Source organism: Bos indicus x Bos taurus, chromosome 29 (genome assembly GCF_003369695.1).
Source record: "Bos indicus x Bos taurus breed Angus x Brahman F1 hybrid chromosome 29, Bos_hybrid_MaternalHap_v2.0, whole genome shotgun sequence".
Classification (NCBI taxonomy): Eukaryota; Metazoa; Chordata; class Mammalia; order Artiodactyla; family Bovidae; genus Bos; species Bos indicus x Bos taurus.
The window spans coordinates 1,526,165-1,547,842 of NC_040104.1; the positions used below are offsets into that span (position 1 = coordinate 1,526,165).

Consider the following 21,678-nt stretch of genomic DNA (forward strand, 5'->3'; position numbering starts at 1 on the left):
TGGCTGGGACACAGGGTGGCCTGCAGACCCCTGCCCCTTCCCTGGCCACGCTCTTTGTCCACAAGCCATGGGACCATGTCCTTCCACCGGTGGAACCGTGTGCCACGGAGCAGCATGATCCATACCCTGGCGTGGCCACTGCTGCCCCGGTTGCACGGCCCTCACTGCCCCACAGCCTGGCCTTCCCAGCCCTTCCGCATTCTGGAAGGTGCCGGAATCATTGCAGGGATTTTTTGAACAGGGTCCTTTGAACAGGACCCTCCTCAACCTCCCTGGCAGCCTCACTCCCTCTCCAGGCTTCCAAAGTTTCCTCTGAGCTCCCCTCCCCGGGTGGCCCCTACCCCAGGTTCCCTTTGCATCTGCCACTGCCCACAGTGGGGGCCCACGTAGAGCTTGGGTCTGTCCCCTCCTCGGCCAGGGCTGGGATAGGGTGAGCGGGTGTGTCCCTGACCCCCAGGCCACTGTCCCCCTCCAGATAGGGTGTGACCCCCACCCAGGTGACGCTGCCCCCTCACTGCTCCGTGTGCCCAGCTCAGGGGGCAGGCGGGTGGCGGGGGGACAACCTGCAGGCCCCCTCTCTGGGCCATCTGTCTCTACAGGCCCTGTCGAGCCTGCCCTCTGCACTGCAGGATCTGCAGGACAAAGGCCGCTGGTCCCCATGAGGCAGCGTGCAGTGGAGGAAGGGTCGAGCTGGCCCGGAGGCCTCGGACATGTCCGTCCGGCCAAGGGAGCCAGGGTGGGAGGGGCCCGTGGCACCGGAGAGGCCCTGGGTGGGGACCCCCAGGCATCCCACGACTGTCCCCGTCACCCACTTGCCCTCCCGGCAGGCCCAGCACCACCTGATACAGTTGGGTACACGGCCTGGAGCAGCGAGTGGCGCCAAAGCCCGCTCAGGAAGGCGGACGGCCCCCCTCAACTGTGCGGGCTGATGGGGCGGAGGGATGGGGGCCACACACTGGGGCTCCTCTCCCGGCCTCCGGCCCAGATCCGGGGGCGGCAGTCAGAGCTGGGTCAGGCCTCAGGACCCCCAGGTGGGCCTCATCTCCTCCTCCCCCAGGTCAGGGGTCTCGGGCGCCCGGAAATTTCCCAGGGGAGTGGGAAGGCTGAGCTCAGCGCAGATGATGGATGCCTTCCTTCTGCGCCTCCTCCCGCCTCCATCTGGACCCTTCACATCCCCTCCTCGGTGCGGGGGAGGGAGAGGACCTTCTCACACACTTGGGGAAGTCACTGCAGGGCCCACCCTGCAGACTTGGGAAGCCGGAAACCCTTCCCTGCCTCCCCACCCCCTTCCTGGTCCCCATCTGCCTCCTCAGAGAACAATCCTGGAGCCGCAAGGGCAGAACCAGGGGGGTCTTGGGGCCAGGATTGGCGGCCCCTGCCAGAGGGGTACCGTGGGTCAAAGCAGAGCTGGCCTCCCCCCACGCCCCCCACCCCAGCCCGCCTCTGCAGCAGCACCCCTCGCAGGGCCCAGAGCGAGGGCCAGCCCCCTGGGCAGTGGCAAGAAGCCCCCTGGCCCACCTCTGCCGCAGCACTTCTCGGAGGGCCCAGAGCGAGGGCCAGCCCCCCTGGGCAGCGGCAAGAAGCCCCCCGGGCCAGCCCTGAGCGTTGCCTTTGCCTTCCTGGGTTCTGACCCAGGGCAGGGGCTGGGTGGGCCCCAAACCCCAGGGCAGATGGCACCAACTGCTGCACCTGGCCTGGGACTTTCTGGGGTGACTGCACCCCACCCCGAGGTCTCAGTTTCCTCAAGGGCACAGTCTTCACTCACACCCTGCACCGGCCTCGTTGAGCACTGGAAACCAAGATGCTCACTGCCCAGCCAGGCAGGCCAGTGCCAGGGCCCCCTTTCCACAGGCAGAGCTGAGGCTTGAGGGCTGCACCCACTGCTGGAGGGCATCTGGGCACCAGCTCTGAGCATCTGCTTTCCTGCCGGGGTCCAGGTCCCCTGAGATCCAGTGAGGAGTCAGGGGGACCCAGAGCTGGCTGGGATGCCCTCAGAGGCCCTCAGAAATCCCGCACACTGGTGCCTCCTGAGTTTTCTGGGACGTGGAGAGCCACCCCAAATACAGCACAATTCAGAAGACACCCTGGGGTCCATCCCCAAAGCAGAGATGGGGTTCAGCACCGGCAGGGAGAGCAGGTCCTCTCCAGGGCCCCCTGGAGAGGTGCCCACAGCTTCTCCCCCAGGCCCAGCCCCAGCCCTGTGCATCTCGGGGTCCTCTTTCCACTGGCTGCTCAAGGCCTTCTTGGAGAAGTGGGTGGGGAGGGGGCCTGGGCCACAAGGCCACCAGTGAGGGCAGTTCCCAAACCTCCCCAAGCCTGAGTCAGACTCGATGCCATGATGAGTGGAGATCCAGCAGGGAAGGCACAGGCGGGGTGCAGGCCCTGGGAAAGCTCAGCCAAAGGGAAGCCCCTCACACCTCCCCTCACACACGCGAGCCTGGAGGGAGGGGGCTGGGCCGGCCTGTGAGGGTGTGGAGTTTACAGGAGATAAGGGGATGGGGAAAATCAGGCCTCCTCACCGGCCAGCACGGCCCTGCAGTGCCAGACACAGGCAGATAAGGGGTGGGGGGTGATGGGAGAGGAAAGCCCTGGCCCTTTCCTGGGGTCAGGCCCGTCTGTCAGCTCCCCGCCTCTGAGCCAGGAAGGTGGGAGCGGGTGGGTGGAGGAGGGAGCACTGTCTGGTCCCCTGGCTGGTGGGGAGCGGCTGTCTGGGAACCTGGGAGCTGGGTGCGCCTCGCCCCGCAGGAGCCTGGAGCAGGGCCAGAGCCGGGGGCAGGAGGACACAGTGGTCAGCAGGCAGAGCTGGCAGGGAGTTCGGGGGGTGCAGCCTCAGCCTCCCCACTGTCCCCCGGGTGAGTGAAGACTGGGAGGGTCGCTGCCTGACCCTGTGCCTGGGAGGTGGGGCCTCAGACGCTGCTCCTTTCCGTCCCCTGGGGGAAAACACAGCCCCTCACTCCAAAGGGGTCTGTGCCCCTCCGGGAGAGGACCTGCTCTGCAGACGGCTTCCCTTCTGGGTCCCAAGGCTGCCCATGCACCCTCTCCTCTTTAAAACAGAAGTGGGACTTGGGACAGATGGATCCAGCCAGTTGATTCTAGCGGGGTCTGGAAAGAGCGCGGGCCTTCCTCCTGGTCCCAGCCCCTCCCCAAAGCCCAGCCTCATGGGATTCCCACCACAGCACGCGGGCCCCTCTGCCTTGCTGGACTGAGGCACACATGAGAGATGAGCTCCCAGGAACACTGCTGCACCGAAGTCACCCAGGGGCCACTGCCACTGAGACCACCAGCCCTGACCCCCCTTCACACTCCTCCCTCACGGACTCTCACTGTCTGGTACATCTTTTTTAAAAAAAGTTCACTGATCTGGCTTTACTGGGCTTAGTGGCAGCACGCAGGATCTTCAGTGATCATGTGAATCTTTCGTTCTGGCGCACGGACTCCCCAGGCAGCACATGGGCTCCGGGGCCTGGGGCTCAGTAGCTGCAGTGTGGACTTAGTTACTCTGCAGCATGTGGGATCTTAGTCCCTGGACCCGTGACCCCCGCACTGCAAGGCGGAATCTTAACCACTGGACCACCAGGGAAGTCCCCGACGCACCTTTCACTGAGATACAGCTCTGTAAGCATGCGTGTGTGTGTGTGTGCGTGTGTGTGTGTGAGAATGTCTAAACAAGAGGACAGATCCCTCCCTCCCCAGTCCCTATTTAAGTTCTGTTGTGGCACTAACCTTACTGGGGAGAGGGTATGCGCCTTTATCTTCTATAGCCACAAGTTTATGAACCACGTCTTAGTCACAGAAGAAAGAAAAAAGGATAAAAAGACTCAACAAGAGAAAAGTATAAATGAAAAGAAAGGTAGGAAGCAGGAACAACTAGCTGGTGGATGGATGAATAGATGGATAATAGGTGGACGGAGAGATGGATGGATGAGTGAGGAGTAGATGGATGGGTGGTGGGTAAGAGGATAGAGGTGTGGATGGATGGGCGGATGGATGGGTGGATAGATAAATGGTGGGTAGGTGGGTAGATGGATGGATGGATAAGTGAATGGATGAGTGAATGGGTGGATGGAAGGATGAGGGGTGGATGAATAAATGGATGATGGGTAAGCAGATGATGAGTGAATAGGTGGATGGAAGGACAGATGGACGGACGGATGAGTGAATAGGTTAATGGATGAATGAACGGCTGAGTGGATGAGTGGGGGTTGGGTAAATGGGTGGGTGGATGAACGGGTGCAGAATGGTGGGCTGGCTGGCTGGGTGGATGGTGGTTGGATGAGTGGATGAAGAGTGGGTGGATAGATGGATGTCGAGAGGAAGGATGGTGGGATGAATGGACATGTGGACGATGGGTGAATGAGGGGACGGAGAGAAGGAATAAGTGATTTATGGATGAGAGAACAGTTGGATGGGTGGGTGGATGGATGGATGGATGGATGGATGGACGGATGGATGGATGGATGAGCGAATGAGTACACTGATAAATGCATGAACGGAGGGATGTCTGGATGGATGGATGATGTGTGGATTGATTGGTGGGTAGGTAGATCGCTGGATAGCTGGATGTAAAGATGGATTGATCATGGGTGGGTGGATGGATGAATGAATAGGTGGGAAGATGGAAGTTGATTAAATGGATGGGTAAATTATGGGTGGATGGATGGGCAGATGGTGGGTGGATGAGTGTGTGGATAGATGTGTGAATGAATGGATAGGTAGATAGATGATGGGTGGATGAGTTTGCAGATAGACGTAGGAATGGCATTAGTGTATGGGTAAATAAATGTAACGTTATAGATAAATAACTGGACAGATAAATGCAGATGGATATACACAACTGGTAGATTTTTATGAGTGGCAAATTTAATTCAAATGACCGTTAGGTTTACTACTGTGGGCAAGAATCTCTAGAAGAAATGGAGTAGCCCTCATGGTCAACAAAAAAGTCTGAAATGCAGTACTTGGGTGCAATTTCAAAAATGACAGAATGATCTTGGTTCATTTCCAAGGCAAACCATTCAACATCACACTATGCCCTAACCACATCTATGCCCCAACCACTGATGCTGAAGAAGCTGAAGTTGACCAGTTAGCACTGACACCAAGAAAAGATGTCCTTTTCTTTACAGGGGATTGGAATGCAAAAGTAGGAAGCCAAAAGATACACAGACTAACAGGCAGGTTTGATCTTCAAGTACAAAATAAAGCAGGGCAGAGGCTAACAGAATTTTGTCAAAAGAATACACTGGTCATAGCAAACACCCTTTTCCAACAACGCAAGAGACAATTCTACACATGGATATCACCAAATGGTCGATACCAAAATCAGATTGGTCATATTCTTTGCAGCCAAAAATGGAGACGTTCTCTACAGTCAGCAAAACAAGACCTCAAGCTAACTGAAGCTCAGATCATTAGCTCCTTACTGCAAAATTCAGGCTTAAATTGAAGAAAGTAAGCCATGCAGCTATGACCAATAGGTCATTCAGGATTGACCTAAACCAAATCCCTTATGATTACACAGTGGAAGTGACAAATAGATTCAAGGGATTAGATCTGATAGACCGAGTGCCTAAAGAACTATGGACAGAGGTTCATAACATTGTACAGGAGGTGGTGACCAAAATCCCAAAGAAAAAGAAATCCAAGAAGGCAAATGGTAATCTGAGGACGCCTTACAAATAGCTGAGAAAAGAAGAGAAGCTAAAGGCAAAGGAGGAAAGGAAAGATATACCCATCTGAATGCGGAGTTCCAAAGAATAGCAAGGAGATAAGAAAGCCTTCTTCAGTGATCAGTACAAAGAAATAGAGGAAAACAACAGAATGGGAAAGACTGGAGATCTCCTCAAGAAAATTAGAGATACCAAGGGAACATTTCATGCAAAGATGGGCTCAATAAAGGACAGAACGGTATGGCCCTGACAGAAGCAGAAGATATTAAGAAGAGGTGGCAAGGATGCACAGAAAAACTGTACAAAAAAGTTCTTAACGACTCAGATAATCACGATGGTGTGATCACTTACCTAGAGTCAGACATCCTGGAGTGTGAAGTCAGGCGGGCCTTAGGAATCATCACTACGAACGAAGCTAGTGGAGGTGATGGAATTCCAGTTGAACTGTTTCAAATCCTAAAAGATGGTGTTGTTAAAGTGCTGCACTCAATATGCCATCAAATTTGAAAAGCTCAGCAGTGGCCACAGGACTGGAAAGGTCAGTTTTCATTCTAGTCCCAAAGAAGGACAATGCCAAAGAATGCTCGAACTACTGGACAACCGCACTCATTTCCATGACAGTGAGGTCACGCTCAAAACCTTTCAAGCTAGGGCTGAGCATTACGTGTACTGAGAACTTCCAGATGTAAAAGCTGGGTTTAGAAATGGCAGAGGAACCAGAAATCAAATTGCTACCTGTTGGATCATAGAGAAAGCAAGGAATTCCATAAGAACATCTACTTCTGCTTCATTGACTACAAAAAAGCCTTTAACTGTGTAGATCACAACCAACTGGAAAATCCTTAAAGAGATGGGAACACCAGACCACCTCATCTATCTCCTGAGAAACCTGTGTGCAGGTCAAGAAACAACAGTTAGAACCTTACATGGAACAGCTGATTGATTCAAAATTGGGAAAGAAGTATGTTAAGGCTGTTTATCGTCACCCTACTTATTTAACTTATTCAATTCAGTTCAGTCACTCAGTCGTGTCCGACTCTTTTCGACCCCATCGACTGCAGCATGCCAGGCTTCCCTGTCCATCACCAATTCCCGGAATTTACTCAAACTCATGTCCATTGAGTCAGTGATGCCATCCAACCATCTCATTCTCTGTTGTCCCCTTCTCCTCCTGCCTTCAATCTTTCCCAGCATCAGGGTCTTTTCTAATGAGTTGGCTCTTCGCATCAGGTGGCCAAAGTATTGGAGTTTCAGCTTCAGCATCAGCCCTTTCAATAAATATTCAGGACTGGTGTCCTTTAGGATTGACTCGTTGGCTCTCCTTATAGTCCAAGGGACTCTCAAGAGTCTTCTCCAACACCACAGTTCAAAAGCATCAATTCTTCTGCACTCAGCTTTCTTTATGGTCCAACTTTCATATCCATACATGATAGGCAGAGTATATCATGCAAAATGCTGGGGTTGACAAATCACAGGCTGGAATCAGGATTGCTGGAAGAAATATCAATAACCTCAGGTACGCAGATGACACCACCCTTATGGCAGAAAGTGAAGAGGAACTAAAGAGCCTCTTGATGAAAGTGAAAGAGGAGAGTGAAAAGTTTGGCTTAAAGCTCAGCATTCAGAAAACGAAGTTCATGGCATCTGGTCCCATCACTTCATGGGAAATAGATGGGGAAACAGTGGAAACAGTGGCAGACTTAATTTTGGGGGGCTCCAAAATCACTGCAGATGGTGATTGCAGCCACAAAATTAAAAGACACTTGCTCCTTGGAAGGAAAGTTATGACCAACCTAGATAACATATTGAAAAGTAGAGATATTACTTTGCCAACAAAGGTCCGTATAGTCAAGGCTATGGTTTTTCCAGTGGTCATGTATGGATGTGAGAGTTGAACTTTGAAGAAAGCTGAGCGCCGAAGAATTGATGCTTTTGATCCAACCACTGCATTCTGAAGGAGATCAGTCCTGGGTGTTCATTGGAAGGACTGATGCTGAAGCTGAAACTCCAGTACTTTGGCCACCTGATGCAAAGAGCAGACTCATTAGAAGACCCCGATGCAGGGAAAGATTGAAGGCAGGAGAAGGGGATGACAGAGCATGAGATGGCTGGACGGCATCACCGACTCGATGGACATGAGTTTGGGTAAACTCCGGGAGTTGACGATGGACAGGGAGGCCTGGCGTGCTGCGATTCATGGGGTCACAGAGTCGGACACTGATGGGGAAAATAATGGATAAATATGCGTGTGTGTGGGTGCATACTCAGTCGCTCAGTTGTGTCCAGTTCTTTGCAACCCTGATGGACTGTAGCCCACCAGGCTCCTCTGCCCATGGAGTTTTCCAGGCAAGAATGCTGGGGTAGGTTGACAGTTCCTACTCCAGGGGATCGTCCAGATCCAGGGACTGAATGCACACCTCCTGCATCTCCTGTACTGGCAGGTGGGATCTTTACCACTGTGCCACCAGGGAAGCCCAAATACGTACACGAGAGGACAAACACATATGTTCTCATGCACGAGTGGATGAGGACTTGCTAGGTGGGAGGGTGGGTGGGCATACGGATGGATGGATAGGCAGATATATAAATGGAGATACGAATGGGAAAGATAGCGAAATACTGATATTAAATGAATGTAAGTGCAATAGAATGTTTAGAGAGAGAGAAGGATGTATAACAGAATAGCAAATAGTTCACCAGCTGGGTACCAGGGCAAACGGATATACAAATTGGTGAACGCATGGATAATAGTAATTGACATATGCTCAGCAGTTATTTTGTTCAGAATGGAGGGATACCAGCTAAATGCTTCTTTTAAGGGTTTTACATGTTTACATTAAGACCTTTAAGTACATGGATGGATGGACTTATGGGGCATGGATGGATAGGTGATGGATGGATTGAGTATGGATGGATTGATGTTGAACGGAAGATGGATGGACAGATGAATAGGTAGATGATGGATGGATGATAGATGGTGGAGGATGGATGGATGGAAGGATGATGGACGGAGGACACATGGACAGGGGGACGGATGGATGGATGGAGAGAAGCGGCGAAGCTGACGTCGGGTGCTCTGCCCTGTGGTTCCTGTTGGGACGCGCCCCAGTTGTGAAACTGTGAGCCCTCGCCGCGGCATTTCAAGTTCTGCTCTTGCTATTAATCCCTCCCACCCATCAGTCCAATAAGTAATTGTGCAATTCTATTTAAGTTTCAGGGACAGGAAACTCCCACCACCCCAAGGCAGCCCTTTCCCCTGTGGAAATATTTTTCCTTCTTTTGAACCGAAATATGCTTTGGCACATTTCATTCCTGGCTGGCTGTGGCTGGGATTCCAGAACTAAGAGCAGGGGGCAAGGAGGATATGGCCAGTTGAGATGGGAACAAAACGCAAGCTTCCTTTCCCGGGGTGATCTGGCTCAGCCCGCAGCCCAGCCCTGCCGTCCCCCTCTCCCCCTTCCTCCTCGCCCCACCAGCATCTGGGGGTCTCTGCATCTCTGGCTGGGGGCTGGGACGCACAGTGGGCACAGCGGCCTCTACAGCACACCCCGCACAGTCTCCAGCCCCTCCTGGCTTGTGCAAGGGAGGCGGTGGGTCACAGGACGCAGCCTGATGCGTGGGGGCCGGTCTGAGCCCGAGGGCCCACCGCAAAGTCTCCAGCGGCCAGCACCACACCGGGTTACCGAGGACCCGTGGCCCACGTGGAGTCTCTCCGAAGGCTGCTGCTTCCTCCAACACACAGGGATTCACCCCACGTCCACCCACTCTTTGGTCTGATCCCAACCTTACTCTTCGTCCCCTCGCACATCCGCAGGAGCTCCCAGCCCCAGCAGCCCGGTGCAACCAGAGATCAGACAAGTTAGGGAGGCAGAGGCCGTGGAGTGGCGCTGGGGTGGCTGGCAGGCTCCCGGTGGGCTTGGTTCTGGCTCTGCTGGGCCCTGACCTCAGGTACCAGTCTGAGCCTTGGTCTTCCCACCTGGGGCACGGGTCTATGGTGGCATCTGCTTCTCAGGGTGGTCGAGGGCGTGGGTGAGCCTAGGGAGCTGCTGGATACGAGGCGGCCCAGCCCAGAGCTGGCCCTCGGTGACTCCCAGAGGGCGAGCTGGGTTGGGCCCTCCCCGGTCAGGCCAGTTGCCCGCTGCGCTCCGCAGTGAGTCACCAGGGGCGCCTCAGCCCAACCGGAGGAACAGTGGGCTGGGCTGCTGCTCCTGGGGCCTCGGCCAGAGCCCGGGGGGCAAGGGGGGCTGCCGGCCAGGCCACCGCGCTGACCTCGTGCCACTGGCCACTGGTGGGGAGGACGGCTGTCCCGCCCCGACGGGCGAGCCTGCAGTGGCCTCAGGAGCCTCGGTGCCCTGAGCCGCCTGGGGCCGTCTGTCAGAGGCAGGGGTGGGCAGCAGCCTCCCTACCGGGGAGCCGACGGCATTCCTGGGGTGCCCTGGCCTGCCCCTCGAGGTGATAACAGGAGCAGAGGGCTGGGAAGAAGCAAAGGGAACATGGAGACCGGGGAGGGACAGGAGGAGGGTAGGGAGGACGGACGGGAGGAGGGAGGGGGAGGAGGGAGGGAGACAGAGATTGAGAGACACCAGTGGGGAGAGAGGAGGCTGTGGGGCCAGGGGGCCGGAGGGCATCGAGCAGGAGGCGGCGGGGCCTGGCCTGGGACGGCCGGGCGGGGGGCGAGGGCAGGGAGCAGAAGGCCAGGGCCAGGCCCCGAGAGGTGGGCGAGGATGGGGGCCGGGGCACAGGGGCAGGGGGCCCCAGGAGGCGGGGGGCGGCTGGCAGGGGGGCGAGGGCAGGAGGGGGCACCAGGAGGCGGGGGGCGGCCGCCTGCCCAGCACAGGCCTCCCAGGTCTTGCTCAGGCCCCAGGCTGCCGCGTGGCGAGGGTTTCCCTCTGACATTTTTACTAGTCTCAGAAGGAGCCAGGGGATGGAGGTGGACGAGGCCGAGGCGGGTGGAGAAGGGGGCTGCGGGGGACCAACGTGAAGCAGCTGCTGAGTGTCCTGGTGCAGGAGAGAGGCCTGGAGCCCCGGAGCCCATGAGGCCGTGCAGACAGGGCCATTCGGGGTGCCTGGGGCAGCCAGCGGGCAGCCCACCCAGGTGACCCCCAGGGGCCAGAAAGGCCAGGACAGACGGATGGAGGGTCACAGACCTGCAGACAGAGAGAGGAGCAGGGAGGGGGTGTCAGAGCCGGAGGCCAGCTGGCCAGACAGAGGGAGAGACAGAGCAAGAAGGGCGTCGGGTGGGTAGAGAGAGGAGGGCAGAGGGTCCCAGGGCAGGAGGAGCCAGGGCAGCGGGAAGCAGCCTCTGAAGAAGCAGCCGCAGCCTCTGGCCCCAGGGCGGGGGTCAGGCCAGGTTGCCGGGCAGCCGGGCACCCACAAGCATCATGAGCAGCTCTGCGCTCCTGAGGAGAAGTTCTAGGAAACAGGGCCGGGAGAGCCTCCTGAGGTAGGTCCCTCCGCCCAGGCCGGGGCGTGGAGGGCAGGGCAGGGTGCCCGCGGGTGCCTCCCCGGGCGCCTGCGGCTCCGACCCGTGTGTGTGGGCACCCGCCCGCCTGCCCACCGTCTCCTCCGCCGCTGTGTCCTGCCACCAGCCCCGCACCCCCTCCGGTGACAAGCACGGCCCCAGTGAGGCATCCCCCACCTTCTCTGGTCCTGCTGGCCCCGGGGACCATCAGGTCACCCCTTACTTTGTAGAGGGTGAGGCTGGACTTGGCCCCACATCCCCCGCCCTGGCCGGCCCCTGGCGCACCTGCCCCGGGGGCAGGCACCGCAGGCCGCGTGCACGCTTGGAGTCCGGGCTCCACAGGCGGAAGCCGGGTCGGCGTCCGTGGACTTGGGGCCAGCGCCCTGCCCTCTCTGAGCCTCAGTCTCCTGCTCTGCACAGTAGGGGCATCGTGGCGCCTGCCTCACAGAGTCCTGGAGAGCAAGCAGAAGCGAAGGGCCATGGGTGGGCTCAGAGCCCCCGCAGCGCTGGGGCCTCGCCTCACGTCCCTGTGAGCCGCCCACAATGCCCTTCTCCTCCTCCACCCTTCCAGGCACCGAGGCCGGGGAAACGCGGCTTTCTCCACCTAGCCCGCCTCTGCTTCTCCCGAGCAGGGAGGGCCTCCTGCTTCCACAGGGCTGCTGGCCTGCTCCCTGCCTCCTGACAGCCTGTTCTCCCTGGGCAAACTGCTCGCTCCTGGGAACATGGGTGTTCCTCAGCACCCCAGGTCCACTGTGGCCCTGACTTGGGATGGGGCAGGGGCGAGGTGTGCGGGTGGGCTCCGCAGCCTCTGAGCGGAGCCGGGAACCCTGGCCCGTCCCGCTCCGGCTCACGGGGTCTCTGCAGACACAGGCATGGCTCTCTCCCCATCCCGCCCGGCCGGGCCTGAGGGCCACAAGGCCAGAGTTGGGGCCACGCAGAGTGCTTGCGTGCCCGCGGAGCTCGCCGAGCAGGCAGACCCTCGAGGGTCCGCCCCTGGCTTCACACCTGCCCGTTACTGGCTCTGCTGGCCTCCCTGGTGCCACTCACCAGGGGCCCCTCAGGCACGTCTCGGGGAGGACTCCTGGGCAGCTGGGAGGAGTCGCCACTGTCCTCCTGTGCCCAGCTTGCGGCCCGGGGGTGAAGGGGTGCCTGTCGGTCCTGGAGGTCCAGCAGTAACAAGCCTGTAACAAGTGGGGAAACAGGCCAGGAGGGACATTGTCCAGCCCGGTGGGGCGTGGCAGGGCCTGCCTGTATGCACACCTGTCATCCAGGTGTTTCTTTGGCTTCATCCCCAAACCCAGTGCCAGGTCGCTGCCCCGGGCATGCCGGGGCACGCTGGAGGTGCTGCTGGAGCTTGGACGGTGCAACGGGGCCGAGTGCACAGGCAGGCCTGGGTGTGAGCCCCACAGACCTAGACGGCGAAGGCGGGCCTGTGGGTGACCGGCCGGGGCGGGGACAGAGGGCAGTCTGCCTCTGAACCCCCTGGGGACGCCTGCCGTGGGGGGCGGGGAGGTCCCTTGTGAACGGTGGCGGAGATAGTCTGTCCACCCGGCCGATGGCACAGGCCTGCATGCCCTCTAGGCCCTGACCCAGTGCACGTGGGCCCTGATACCTGCACGCCCGTGTGAATGCCACTCCCAACTCCGAACCTAAGAGGCTTCTGGCTGGCAGGCCCTCGCCTTTGGAGGGCGACAGAACCAGACTCACAGAGGTTGCGACACCACAGGTGCCCCCACGAGTGGGCAGCCACCCGCCTCGCCAGGCGGGTCACCCTGGGCCCTCCCCCAGGACGCCTGGGAGCAAGGGGCGGGGCCGCAGAGGGCCCCGGACGTCGCTGTCACGAGCGCTGGGAGGGTGTGCTGGGCCAGCTGCGGCCAGGGTGCCGGGCAGCTGAATCCACCCGGATCCTCAGCGAAGCCTGGCTTGTCCTGGCTGCGGCCGCGAGGCTGTGTAGAGAGCCAGCAGGAGGCTTCAGGCTGGGGGGCCGGGACCCCGGGGCTCACCCCCTTTCCCTGCTGTGTGCCCATGCCAAGCTCTGCCCCTTCCCAGGTGGCAGGGAGTTACCCCCAACCCTCCAACAGCCCCTGGGGGTCTCAGTGCCCGCCTCAGGCCCATCTCAGGCCTGGCCCATGCGGTAGACCGTCAGGGACAGCCAGGGTCCCTGGGCCCATGCACTTCCAGAGGACTCTTGGACTCAGGGCATCCTGTGGGCCATGCAGCCATCCAGGGCCTGGCCTTGTAAGGCGAGGCTGAGCTGATACAGGGCCGGGTGGCTCCCAGTCTGCCCAGGGAGACCTGTGGGGCGGGCTGTCCGCCGCGCTCAGCGCACATCCGTCTCGGACGCGCCGGTCATTCCCACGCCCGGCTCTCCCGCCTGAGGAAGCCTGGCCCAGGAGGCCCTGAGGGGCGGCCAGAGGGCAGGGAATGTGGCCACTGCCTGCCGAGCTGGCCCGAGGGCACTGGGAAAAGCCAGGCCTGCAAACCACAGCGTGCGCGGGGCGGGGCTGCCTCAAGCCCACTCAGGGCCCCGCGTCTGGGGGTGGGCGGCCCCTGCCCTGGCAGGGCTGGGTGCCCGGGGGGTGGTGCTGTTCCGGCTGCAGGTGGTCTGGCGTTCAGAGCGAGTCCTGTCCCAGGAGCCTGGTGAGCCAGCAGGAGGGGGTACGGGGATGGAGCAGCCCAGCCCCTGGGCAGGCAGTCAGGGCCAGAGCCCAGAGTGCCGAGGCTGAGGCCAGGCTCCAGCCCTGACCTGCAGACCAGCTGGGGTCAGAGCAGCCAGTGAGCGCGGCCAGCGTGCCGGGCACCTGGGGCTGGCACCCCGTCTCCCCGGGAGCCTCAGGAGAGCGCCTCATGGCTCCTGGGTATCAGAGATGGCCAGATGGGATGTGGACCCTGGGGGCATCTCCTGGGGCTTGGAGCAGCTCAGTGCAGGTTGGTGGGGGGGGGGCTGACCCCCTGTAGGTGACGGTTCAGGACAAGAACCCCAGGCGGCCTGTGGACCGGTGGGGTGTTGGGGCCCTGGCCACGTGCAGCCGCTGAGGGGGACAGACTCTGGTCCGCCCAGGAAGGCGAGGGCATGGGGCTGTGAGGGCTGGCCGCTGCCCACGACACACGGGGCAGTTCTGAGGCCATGGAGGGGAAGCTGCAGCCAGGCGCTGTGTGCCCTGCGGTCCCAGGGCTCCTGTCCTGTTGGATGAGGGGAGCAGATAGGAGCGGAGAGATGGACCAGGCAGGGTGGGGGCAGCGGGACCTCCGTGAAGACAGAGAGTGAGTGGGAACAGGAGGGGTCAGGGGGCACAGGGCCGTGAGCAAGAGGACGGGGAGGCCGCAAAGGAGGGGCCGCTTGGGGCGGGAGACGGGGTGCTCGAGGGGTCCCAGGACCCCTGGGCCAGGCAGTGTGTGTGCGAGTGCAGGAGGTGGGGGCAGCCCTGGCCAGCCGGGAAGGCGGGCGGGGCAGGCCGGCGAGAGCAGGATGGGAGTGGGGGAGCACACAGAGAAAAGCCCACCGTGCGGAGGGTGGGGGTCGGGGGCCCCTCCCGCCCTTGAGCGAGACTGCCTGGGTGCTGAATGGGGACTGTGGAGTTGGGACCCCGGCTGTGTCTCCCGGGATGGGGGACCCCCAGTGAGTCTGCGCCTCGGTTTCCTTGCCCCTGGAGGGGTCACTTTGCCCCTCTAATGGGGCCATCCCGGCATAGCCCCCAGATCCCGGTGGAGCCCTTGGTGGGCAGAGGGCCAGGGCAGGGCCTGCAGGCTGGTGGAGGCTGGCTCCAGGCCCCCATCTACGTGGACAGAGAGTCTGAGGCTCAGGGAGGTGGGGTCTTGTCCCTGCCCTGGGGCACAGGCCATGGGGTCTGCAGGGTCAGAGGACGCGAATCTGGGGTGGCAGGGCAAAGCGAGCATTAGGGCCAGTTCGGTGGCAAAGCCCCCCACCCCTTGAATGACCCACCCCGAGGGGTCAGGGACAAGGTGTCCTTTGGAGGAGGGGCTGGGGGCCGGGCAGAGGCTCTGGTGGCAGAGACAGCGAGGGTCCCGCTGCTCCACATGCTTGGGGCCCCAGGGCCCTGCGGGAGGGCCAAGCCGGAAGCAGACAGACAGGCGGCCCGTGCCAGGCTGTGCCTGCCCCCCAGGGGGGCAGCCGAGTTTAAACAACAGGCAGACCCCTGGACTCTGCTGAGCACATGAGCCCCTTTAGCATCGACTGTGGGCAGAGTCGTGTGTGGGGGCGTTGGGGAGTGGGAGGTGGACCCGTGGCACCAAGCAGGAGACGGGAGGGGTGGCAGAGGCTCCAGCCGGTGCCAGCCACCGGTCGCGTGTCCCGGAGCGTGCCAAAGCCTGGCCTCGTGAGCGCTCCGAGGTCTGTGCCAGGCAGTCCCAGCTGGCTTGGGAGCGTCCGGCTCTCCTGGAGGGCTGTCCAGCACCAGGAGGAGACCGGGCCGGTCCCGGGGCTGCAGCTGGAGCTGCTGCTCGGTGGGGGTGCTGGGCGGGCGGGCGGCCCCCCAGGCCCGTCCCCCGGGAAGTCGGCCCGGGCGAGGCGGTGTGTAGGCGTGGGGGTGGGCAGGGCGACTCACTGAAGGGTGGGGCGGGGGCGCCCGGGGAGGTCTCCTGGGCTGCCTCGGCCCCGGGCCAGGCCCCTGCAGCGCTGTGGTCAGTGACTCGGAGGAGAAAGGAGGGACCCAGGCGTGCGGGGCGCGGGGCAGAGGAAGGAGCAGCCTCAGCCCTGCCGCGCACCCCCAGCCCAGACGGGCAGGCTGGTGAGAGCCGACAGGGGCAGAGGCGTGGGAGCACCGTGGCACGGAGGCTGGGCACGGAGCGCATCACGAGAGGTAGGGCGTGCAGCCAGGGGAGGTGACGGGCTGGGCGCCGGGGAGCCCGGCCTGGGGGTCAGAGGGGAAGCCTGGCATCTGGAGGCTCAGGGCCCGAGTGCCCACTTCCCACTCTTGGCAGGGTCTTCCAGGGTCACGTGTGGCCAAGCTGTAGGGGTGGGTGAAGCCCCCACAGGGAAGGTCACAGACACCCTTCGACGGGAGCCTGAGCACCTGGGGTGCCCGATTCCCATCAGGACAGGACACCCTCACCATTCGGGTGTCCGGGTGGCTGGTGGGAGTCTGCCTGGCCTGCCTGGACAGCTCTAGGGACGGCGATGTGGTGGGTAGGCCTGACCTGCGGTGCCCCCACCTGCCAGCATCAGAGCCCGGACCCCCAGGAGCCGCGTGGGTCCCGGGTCTGGGGTGAAGAGTACAGCAGGAGCCTCAGGCAGCAGGACAGTGGGCAGTGGCTGTTAAGAGGGGGCCGGGGTCTTGTCCAGAGTCCGGGGCCAGGGGTCTTACACCTCTGGCACTGCTGCCTCGCAGGCAGTGGGCAGCAGCCAGGCAGCCACCCCCGGGAATGGCAAGCAGCTCCAGATGGGGGGCTGGGGCAGGAGCAGGGAGCCCCATCCACGGGGATAGAGGCCCCTCCCACAGCGCTCTCCTGGAGGGGCGAGGACCAGGGAGCAGCCCCTAGGAGGCACCAGGACTGTGCGTCCCCCGGGAGGGGTGGGCCTCCCCCTGGGCTCTGGGGAGGATGGACGGGCAGAGGCAGGGCCATGGGGGTCCCAGCTCTGAGGCCCACACCCGCCCATCTGAAGGCCCCTTGGCCGAGACCTCCGTCGTGTCTCCCGGGCACCACTGTCTACTTGCTAACCCGCCCCCTCCCAAGGGCCTCCTCCCACCATGGCCCCTTGTCCCTCCAGGCTGGGTGCAGGCACGGGGTCCTTCATCCGAGAGGATGCCCCCCTAAATGAAGCTCAGAACAGGGGTCCTCTTCTGAGGCCCTGGAGCCACGCTGTGGGGCCAACATGGGCTTTCCTGCGTCCTCTAAGGGCAGCGAGGGCATCTCACCCATCGCTGGGTCCCCAGCACCTGACTAAACAGAGTGCTGGCTAAATAGAAGGGGGGAGGGAGACCCCGGCAGGCCGGGAGAGCGGGCTGCGCTGGCTGGAGGGAGGTGATGGAGCAGGTAGCAAATGCTGGGGTGTTGTCTGGGGGTCCCGGCCGGGGCGAGAGGCCGGGGCGGTGCCGGGCAGCTGTGGTCCCCTCTCCCACCTTCCCAGGGAGACCACAGGCCCTGCAGCCTCACGCCTGCCCTATCTTCAGCTGTAAGTGGGCACTGAGTCTGCTGAGACCTCGGCAGTGGAGCCGTCCTGCCTGGAGACGGCAGAGGGGGCCCAGGTGCCAGTGGGGTAACGGCCTAGAGGAGGCGTGGGGTGGGGACTGGGCTTGGGGGGGCCCTGGGGCTGGAAGGCTAAGGCAGGGGTGACTCCTCCCTAGTTTGCCCGAGGGGCTGGCTGGAAAGTCATGCAGAAGGGGGTCCGAGGCTTTGGGGGCTCCGGGTGGGCAGGCAGCCACGGGTCCCCCAAGCGAAAGGCCACCGTGTGCCGCCCCCTGCGGGAGGATGGAGGGTGACAGGCAGGGAGGCTCCACCTGGGCTCTGAGAGGCAGCGGTGCCCAAGGGGAGGGGCCAGTGCTGGGGTGGGCTCTGGACCGGGGGCGCTGTGGGGGGAGGGGGCCAGTGCTGGGGGGCGTCTGGACTGGGGGTGCTGGCGGGGAAGGGGCCCATCCACAGGGGCCAGTGCTGGGGGGCGTCTGGGCTGGGGGTGCTGGCGGGGAAGGGGCCAGTCCACACACTGCTCTGGCCTCGTCCCCAGGGCAGAGGGCCCTCCACTCCCTCAGGCGGGGCAGCCAAGGTCCTGGGGAGGGCAGGTCGCTCTGCCTCTGTCCCTAGGCCGCCCTCGGGTGCTGTGGAAGCCCTGCAGGGCTGGCCTCTCTCCCGTGAGCTTTGGGCTCCCATAGGTTGCAGCTGTGCCCCCCACACACCGGGGGTGCAGGCTGGGTGCCCTGGAGACGTGGCAGCCCCTCCCGCACCCACAGTCTGCACCTCTGTGGTGCCATTCTCTCTGTGGCTGCGGGGAAGCTAGTTTGCAAGCTGATGCCTCCTCCTCCAGGGAGGCTTCCCAGATGTGACCTGCCCACGGGGCCAAGAGGACATGCTGTGGGTGGGGGGGTGGTGGGAAGCCCGGACCCATGAGGGCACTTCAGCCTCCTTCTTGGGGACAGGGTCTGCCATAGTGCCAGCCGTGAGGAGCGGGAGCTGGGCCCGCCTGGCCAGGGCTGTCCTCAGTTCTCACCTTGCCAAGTGGGGTCAACATCCCTTTTCACAGCTGGGGAGCTGGAGACTGGGCCTGGGGTCTGGCTTGGGAGGAGGGTCAGAGAGGCAGAGTTACAGCTCCTCCCCAGGGGCCGGCAGCTGCCCCTCCTGAGGCGGCCTGGGCCCTCCCCACCCCCGGGGGGGCAACAGCCCACCTTCCGCACCCCTGAGGCCTCCGCGGTCACCCCAAGGGCGGCAACAGGCTGCCCACCTCCCGTCCCCTGCTCGGAACCCTCGGTATCCCTGGGCCCACAGCTTAGCCTCTGCACTCAATCTTGCCTGGACCCCCCGCGGCCCCCCGCCCCTGAGTCCTGCTCCAGGTCTTGCCCCCCAGTGCTGGGGGCACAGCCGTGGGGAGAGTCAGGAAGAGCTGGCACCCTGCACCCCAGCAGAGGGGGCACCCCGAGGCCCCCAGTGGCGGCTGGTGTTGCCAGCTGGGCCTCAGCTGTGGACAGCAGGCCCTGGAGGTGCCCGTGGGGCGGGCGGGGCCGGAGGGAGGGTGGCAGGAGGGGCTCTGCCTGCGGTCACCAGGAGCTTGGCACCCCCAGCTTATCGCTGTCCGGTTCCTCCGGCCGCCGTAGGGGCTGCTTATCCCCGGGTAGGCCGGGGCACCCCATCTGCCTCCCTCCCCACTGCCCTGTCTCTCTGAGATCCCGGAGGCCCCCAGGCCTGCCTTGGCGACCCCCAGGCTGACCCCTCCCGGGTTCCCGCGTCCCCCCTCCGGGGGCCTCTGGACGCCTGCCCCTTTGCCTTGTAGTCCTTCCGCCTTCCACCCGCCAGCTCCCCACCACGTCTGCCCCTTCCTCGCAGCCCAGCTGGGCCTCCTTCCCAAATGCTGGCCTGACACCACCTGTGCCGCTGTGGGCTCACCTGACTCTCCCCAGGGGACAAGGGCACCGCCCCCCAGGCACAACCTCCACCCCCCTGCCCCAGCCTGGCCACTCAGCTCTCCCGTCCCCCCCCATCTCTGCTTTTCCCTCAGCCTCCGAGGCCCGCTCTCAGACCCCTGCTCTCATCCTCCAGACCCAAGCGCAAGGCCACCTGCTGAGCGTCCCTGAGCAGGGCTCGGGGCTGGCCCTGTGGGGTGCCTCCCAGGTCTAAGGCGCAGCACAGAGACACCAGGAAGGTGCTGCTGGGGGTGGGGGGTGGGCCAGGAGGGGCTGGACCCGCACCAGGGTGGTCAGGAGGGTGGGGGCCCGGTGACCCGCCGCTCCATGCCAGCCCCCACCGGGGCAGTCGCCCTCACCGTGTGCCACCACCTACTCGGGGCTCCCGCGTGCTCCGGGCTCAGCCCTCACGCTGCCGCGGCACCCTGGGCCCCCGCGGACCCTCCCTGAGCTACACCCAGGGAGCGGCTCCCCTCGGGTCATGGGGCGCAGGTGCTGCCCAGCCTCCCGCCCCGTCCCGAGCCCCCCGGCTGGCCCCGCCCCTCCTCTGGACCATCTGGCTGGGGGCGCGTGCAGCCCCCCAGCCTGGAAGCGGGCTGAGTGGCCTCCGAGTCCTTCCACCTCTGTCACTTGCACGCATGGGCTCTGTGGTCACTTGAGGCACCAGTTGCTCTGCGGCATCCACCTGGGCGAACGAAAGCCCTGGGAAGGGGGTCACTTGACGGGACTGGACGCCTTGGTGGTCACAGGCACACAGGCTGACCATCCCAGCTCCCCAGGATTCCCACCCGTGGTGTCCAGGGGACAGTGGTCAGGCGGGTACTTTGCGGGTCTCTAGAAGGAAAGGCCCCCCACGTCAGCCTGGCCCAGCCTGGCCATTGTCCCTTGAGCCCCGGGCCCCAGGCCCCCAGCTAAGCCCCTGGGCCTTCCCAGGACTCTGAGCTGAGCTTTAGGGCCCAGAGATGGGCGGAAGGTGGGGGGCAGACAGGAGCTGCCTGCAGGGGGCAGAGCTGAGACAGGACCGAGGCTTGACTGCCTTCTGGAGCCGCCAGGCAGGCCGGGGAGACCAGAGCAGGCCTGGCATCGCCGGAGCCTTGGTGGAGACCAGGGGGCTTCGGAGGAAGGGGAGGAGGGGCCCCCAAGGTGGTGGACGTGGCCAGCGGGGGCAGCTGCTGGACTTGGGGACCCCCGCTGAGAACGGGGCCTGTACACGCTCATGCGCCTGGAGGGGCGAGGCTGCTTAGTGGAGCGTGACCGGGCTGGGGAGCGGAGCCCCGTTCCGCGGCCCCTGGGGCTGAGCCCTGGGCGCGCCCGGAGCCAGAGCAGACGCAGGAAGGAGATAATTGCGTTTGTGCAGGAACACCAAATCCCTCGCAGCTGCGCGCGGGCCGAGCCAGGGCCACGGGCGGCCGCGCCAGCATCCTGACAGCTCCGCCTGGCGTGCCAAGGGGTCTGGGCCGCCGGCCGGGGGCGCCTTCCCAGGCCAGAGGCCCCCACCCCACCCCAGGAGAGCCGCCCCCCTCTCAGTTCCCAGAATGCGGCCCAGCTGCGGAACAGCGAGGGGGTGAGGTCATGGGAGGGGCCCGGGCCCCATGACTCACATCCTGGGGTGGAGGGAGGGGGGCCGGAGGGAAGGGGCCCGCGCCACGGGTCAGGGCCCGGGGCAGCGCGGCCTCTCCCCCAGCAGGGGCTGTGGGGAGCCCCCGAGCCCCCTACCCTGCGTCCCCCGGTCTGTCCCTGCCCGAGGGCTGGGGAGTCACGTGCGGACCGCCGGGAGCAGGGCTGACCTTCGGAGGGGCCTCTTCTCAGGAGCGCAGTTCTCAGAAAACATGCCTTGGCCTCGGGCCAGGGCCGTTGTCAGGACGATGGCGGGAACAGTAAACATGCTCTGGGGCACCCTGGCTGGGCTGGGGGGCCCGGCCTGCCACCTGGCTCTCACCTGGTTCTTGGGCCTGGGTCTTGTGGCACGTGGACCCCGGCGTGGGGTGCTGGGACCCACGTGGGCCCGAGGGTCCGGCTTAGGAGGAGGTGCGTGCACCCACTGTGTGCCTTCCTGCCGTGTGTGCACGTGTGTGTGTGTGGCAGACAGGCCCGTCGTGCTGGCGGGCCTGGGACCAGGATGGGGCACGGGTGGCGTGGGGCCTGGTGGCCAGGACACATGGCCCGGCTGTGGGTGAGCAGTCTGCGTGGCCTCTGCACTTAGCTGTGCCGGCGAAGGGTTCCTGAGGCTCGGGGAGGGGGCTGGAGTTACAGCCTGAGAGAGGCCCCACCTGGGTGCATTCACCCCCACCGGGGCCCACGCACACACATTCAGCCCCACACGAACACACCATGGGTGCGTGTGCGCAGCAGCCAGGGGGCCCATGGCTGGTCTCGCCCCTCCGAGGAGCACCCCAGCCCCAGCGCCTTCAGGAGGGGTCTATGGACACCTCTCCATCCCACGGCCGGGGGCCCGGCCCCGCTCGCCTCCCACCCTCAG

At 63.0% G+C, this 21,678-nt stretch overlaps 1 protein-coding gene across 6 annotated transcripts in view; it reads left to right on the forward strand.

Moving 5' to 3' along the window:
* Positions 1-21,678, forward strand: part of LSP1 (lymphocyte specific protein 1) — a 38,810-nt gene that overhangs the window by 2,277 nt on the left and 14,855 nt on the right. For 2 of the 6 annotated variants that reach the window (XM_027531258.1, XM_027531259.1), the window contains exon 1: positions 14,333-14,394. The exons of 1 other annotated variant lie outside the window; for it this stretch is intronic. In XM_027531258.1, the coding sequence (XP_027387059.1) occupies positions 14,348-14,394 (47 nt within the window). In that variant the 5' untranslated portion in view covers positions 14,333-14,347. Of the gene's footprint in view, positions 1-10,499; positions 11,113-14,332; positions 14,395-16,172; positions 16,273-20,627; positions 20,764-21,678 lie in introns of those variants that run through there. 3 more of the 6 variants (XM_027531261.1, XM_027531263.1, XM_027531262.1) reach the window with 3 other exon arrangements.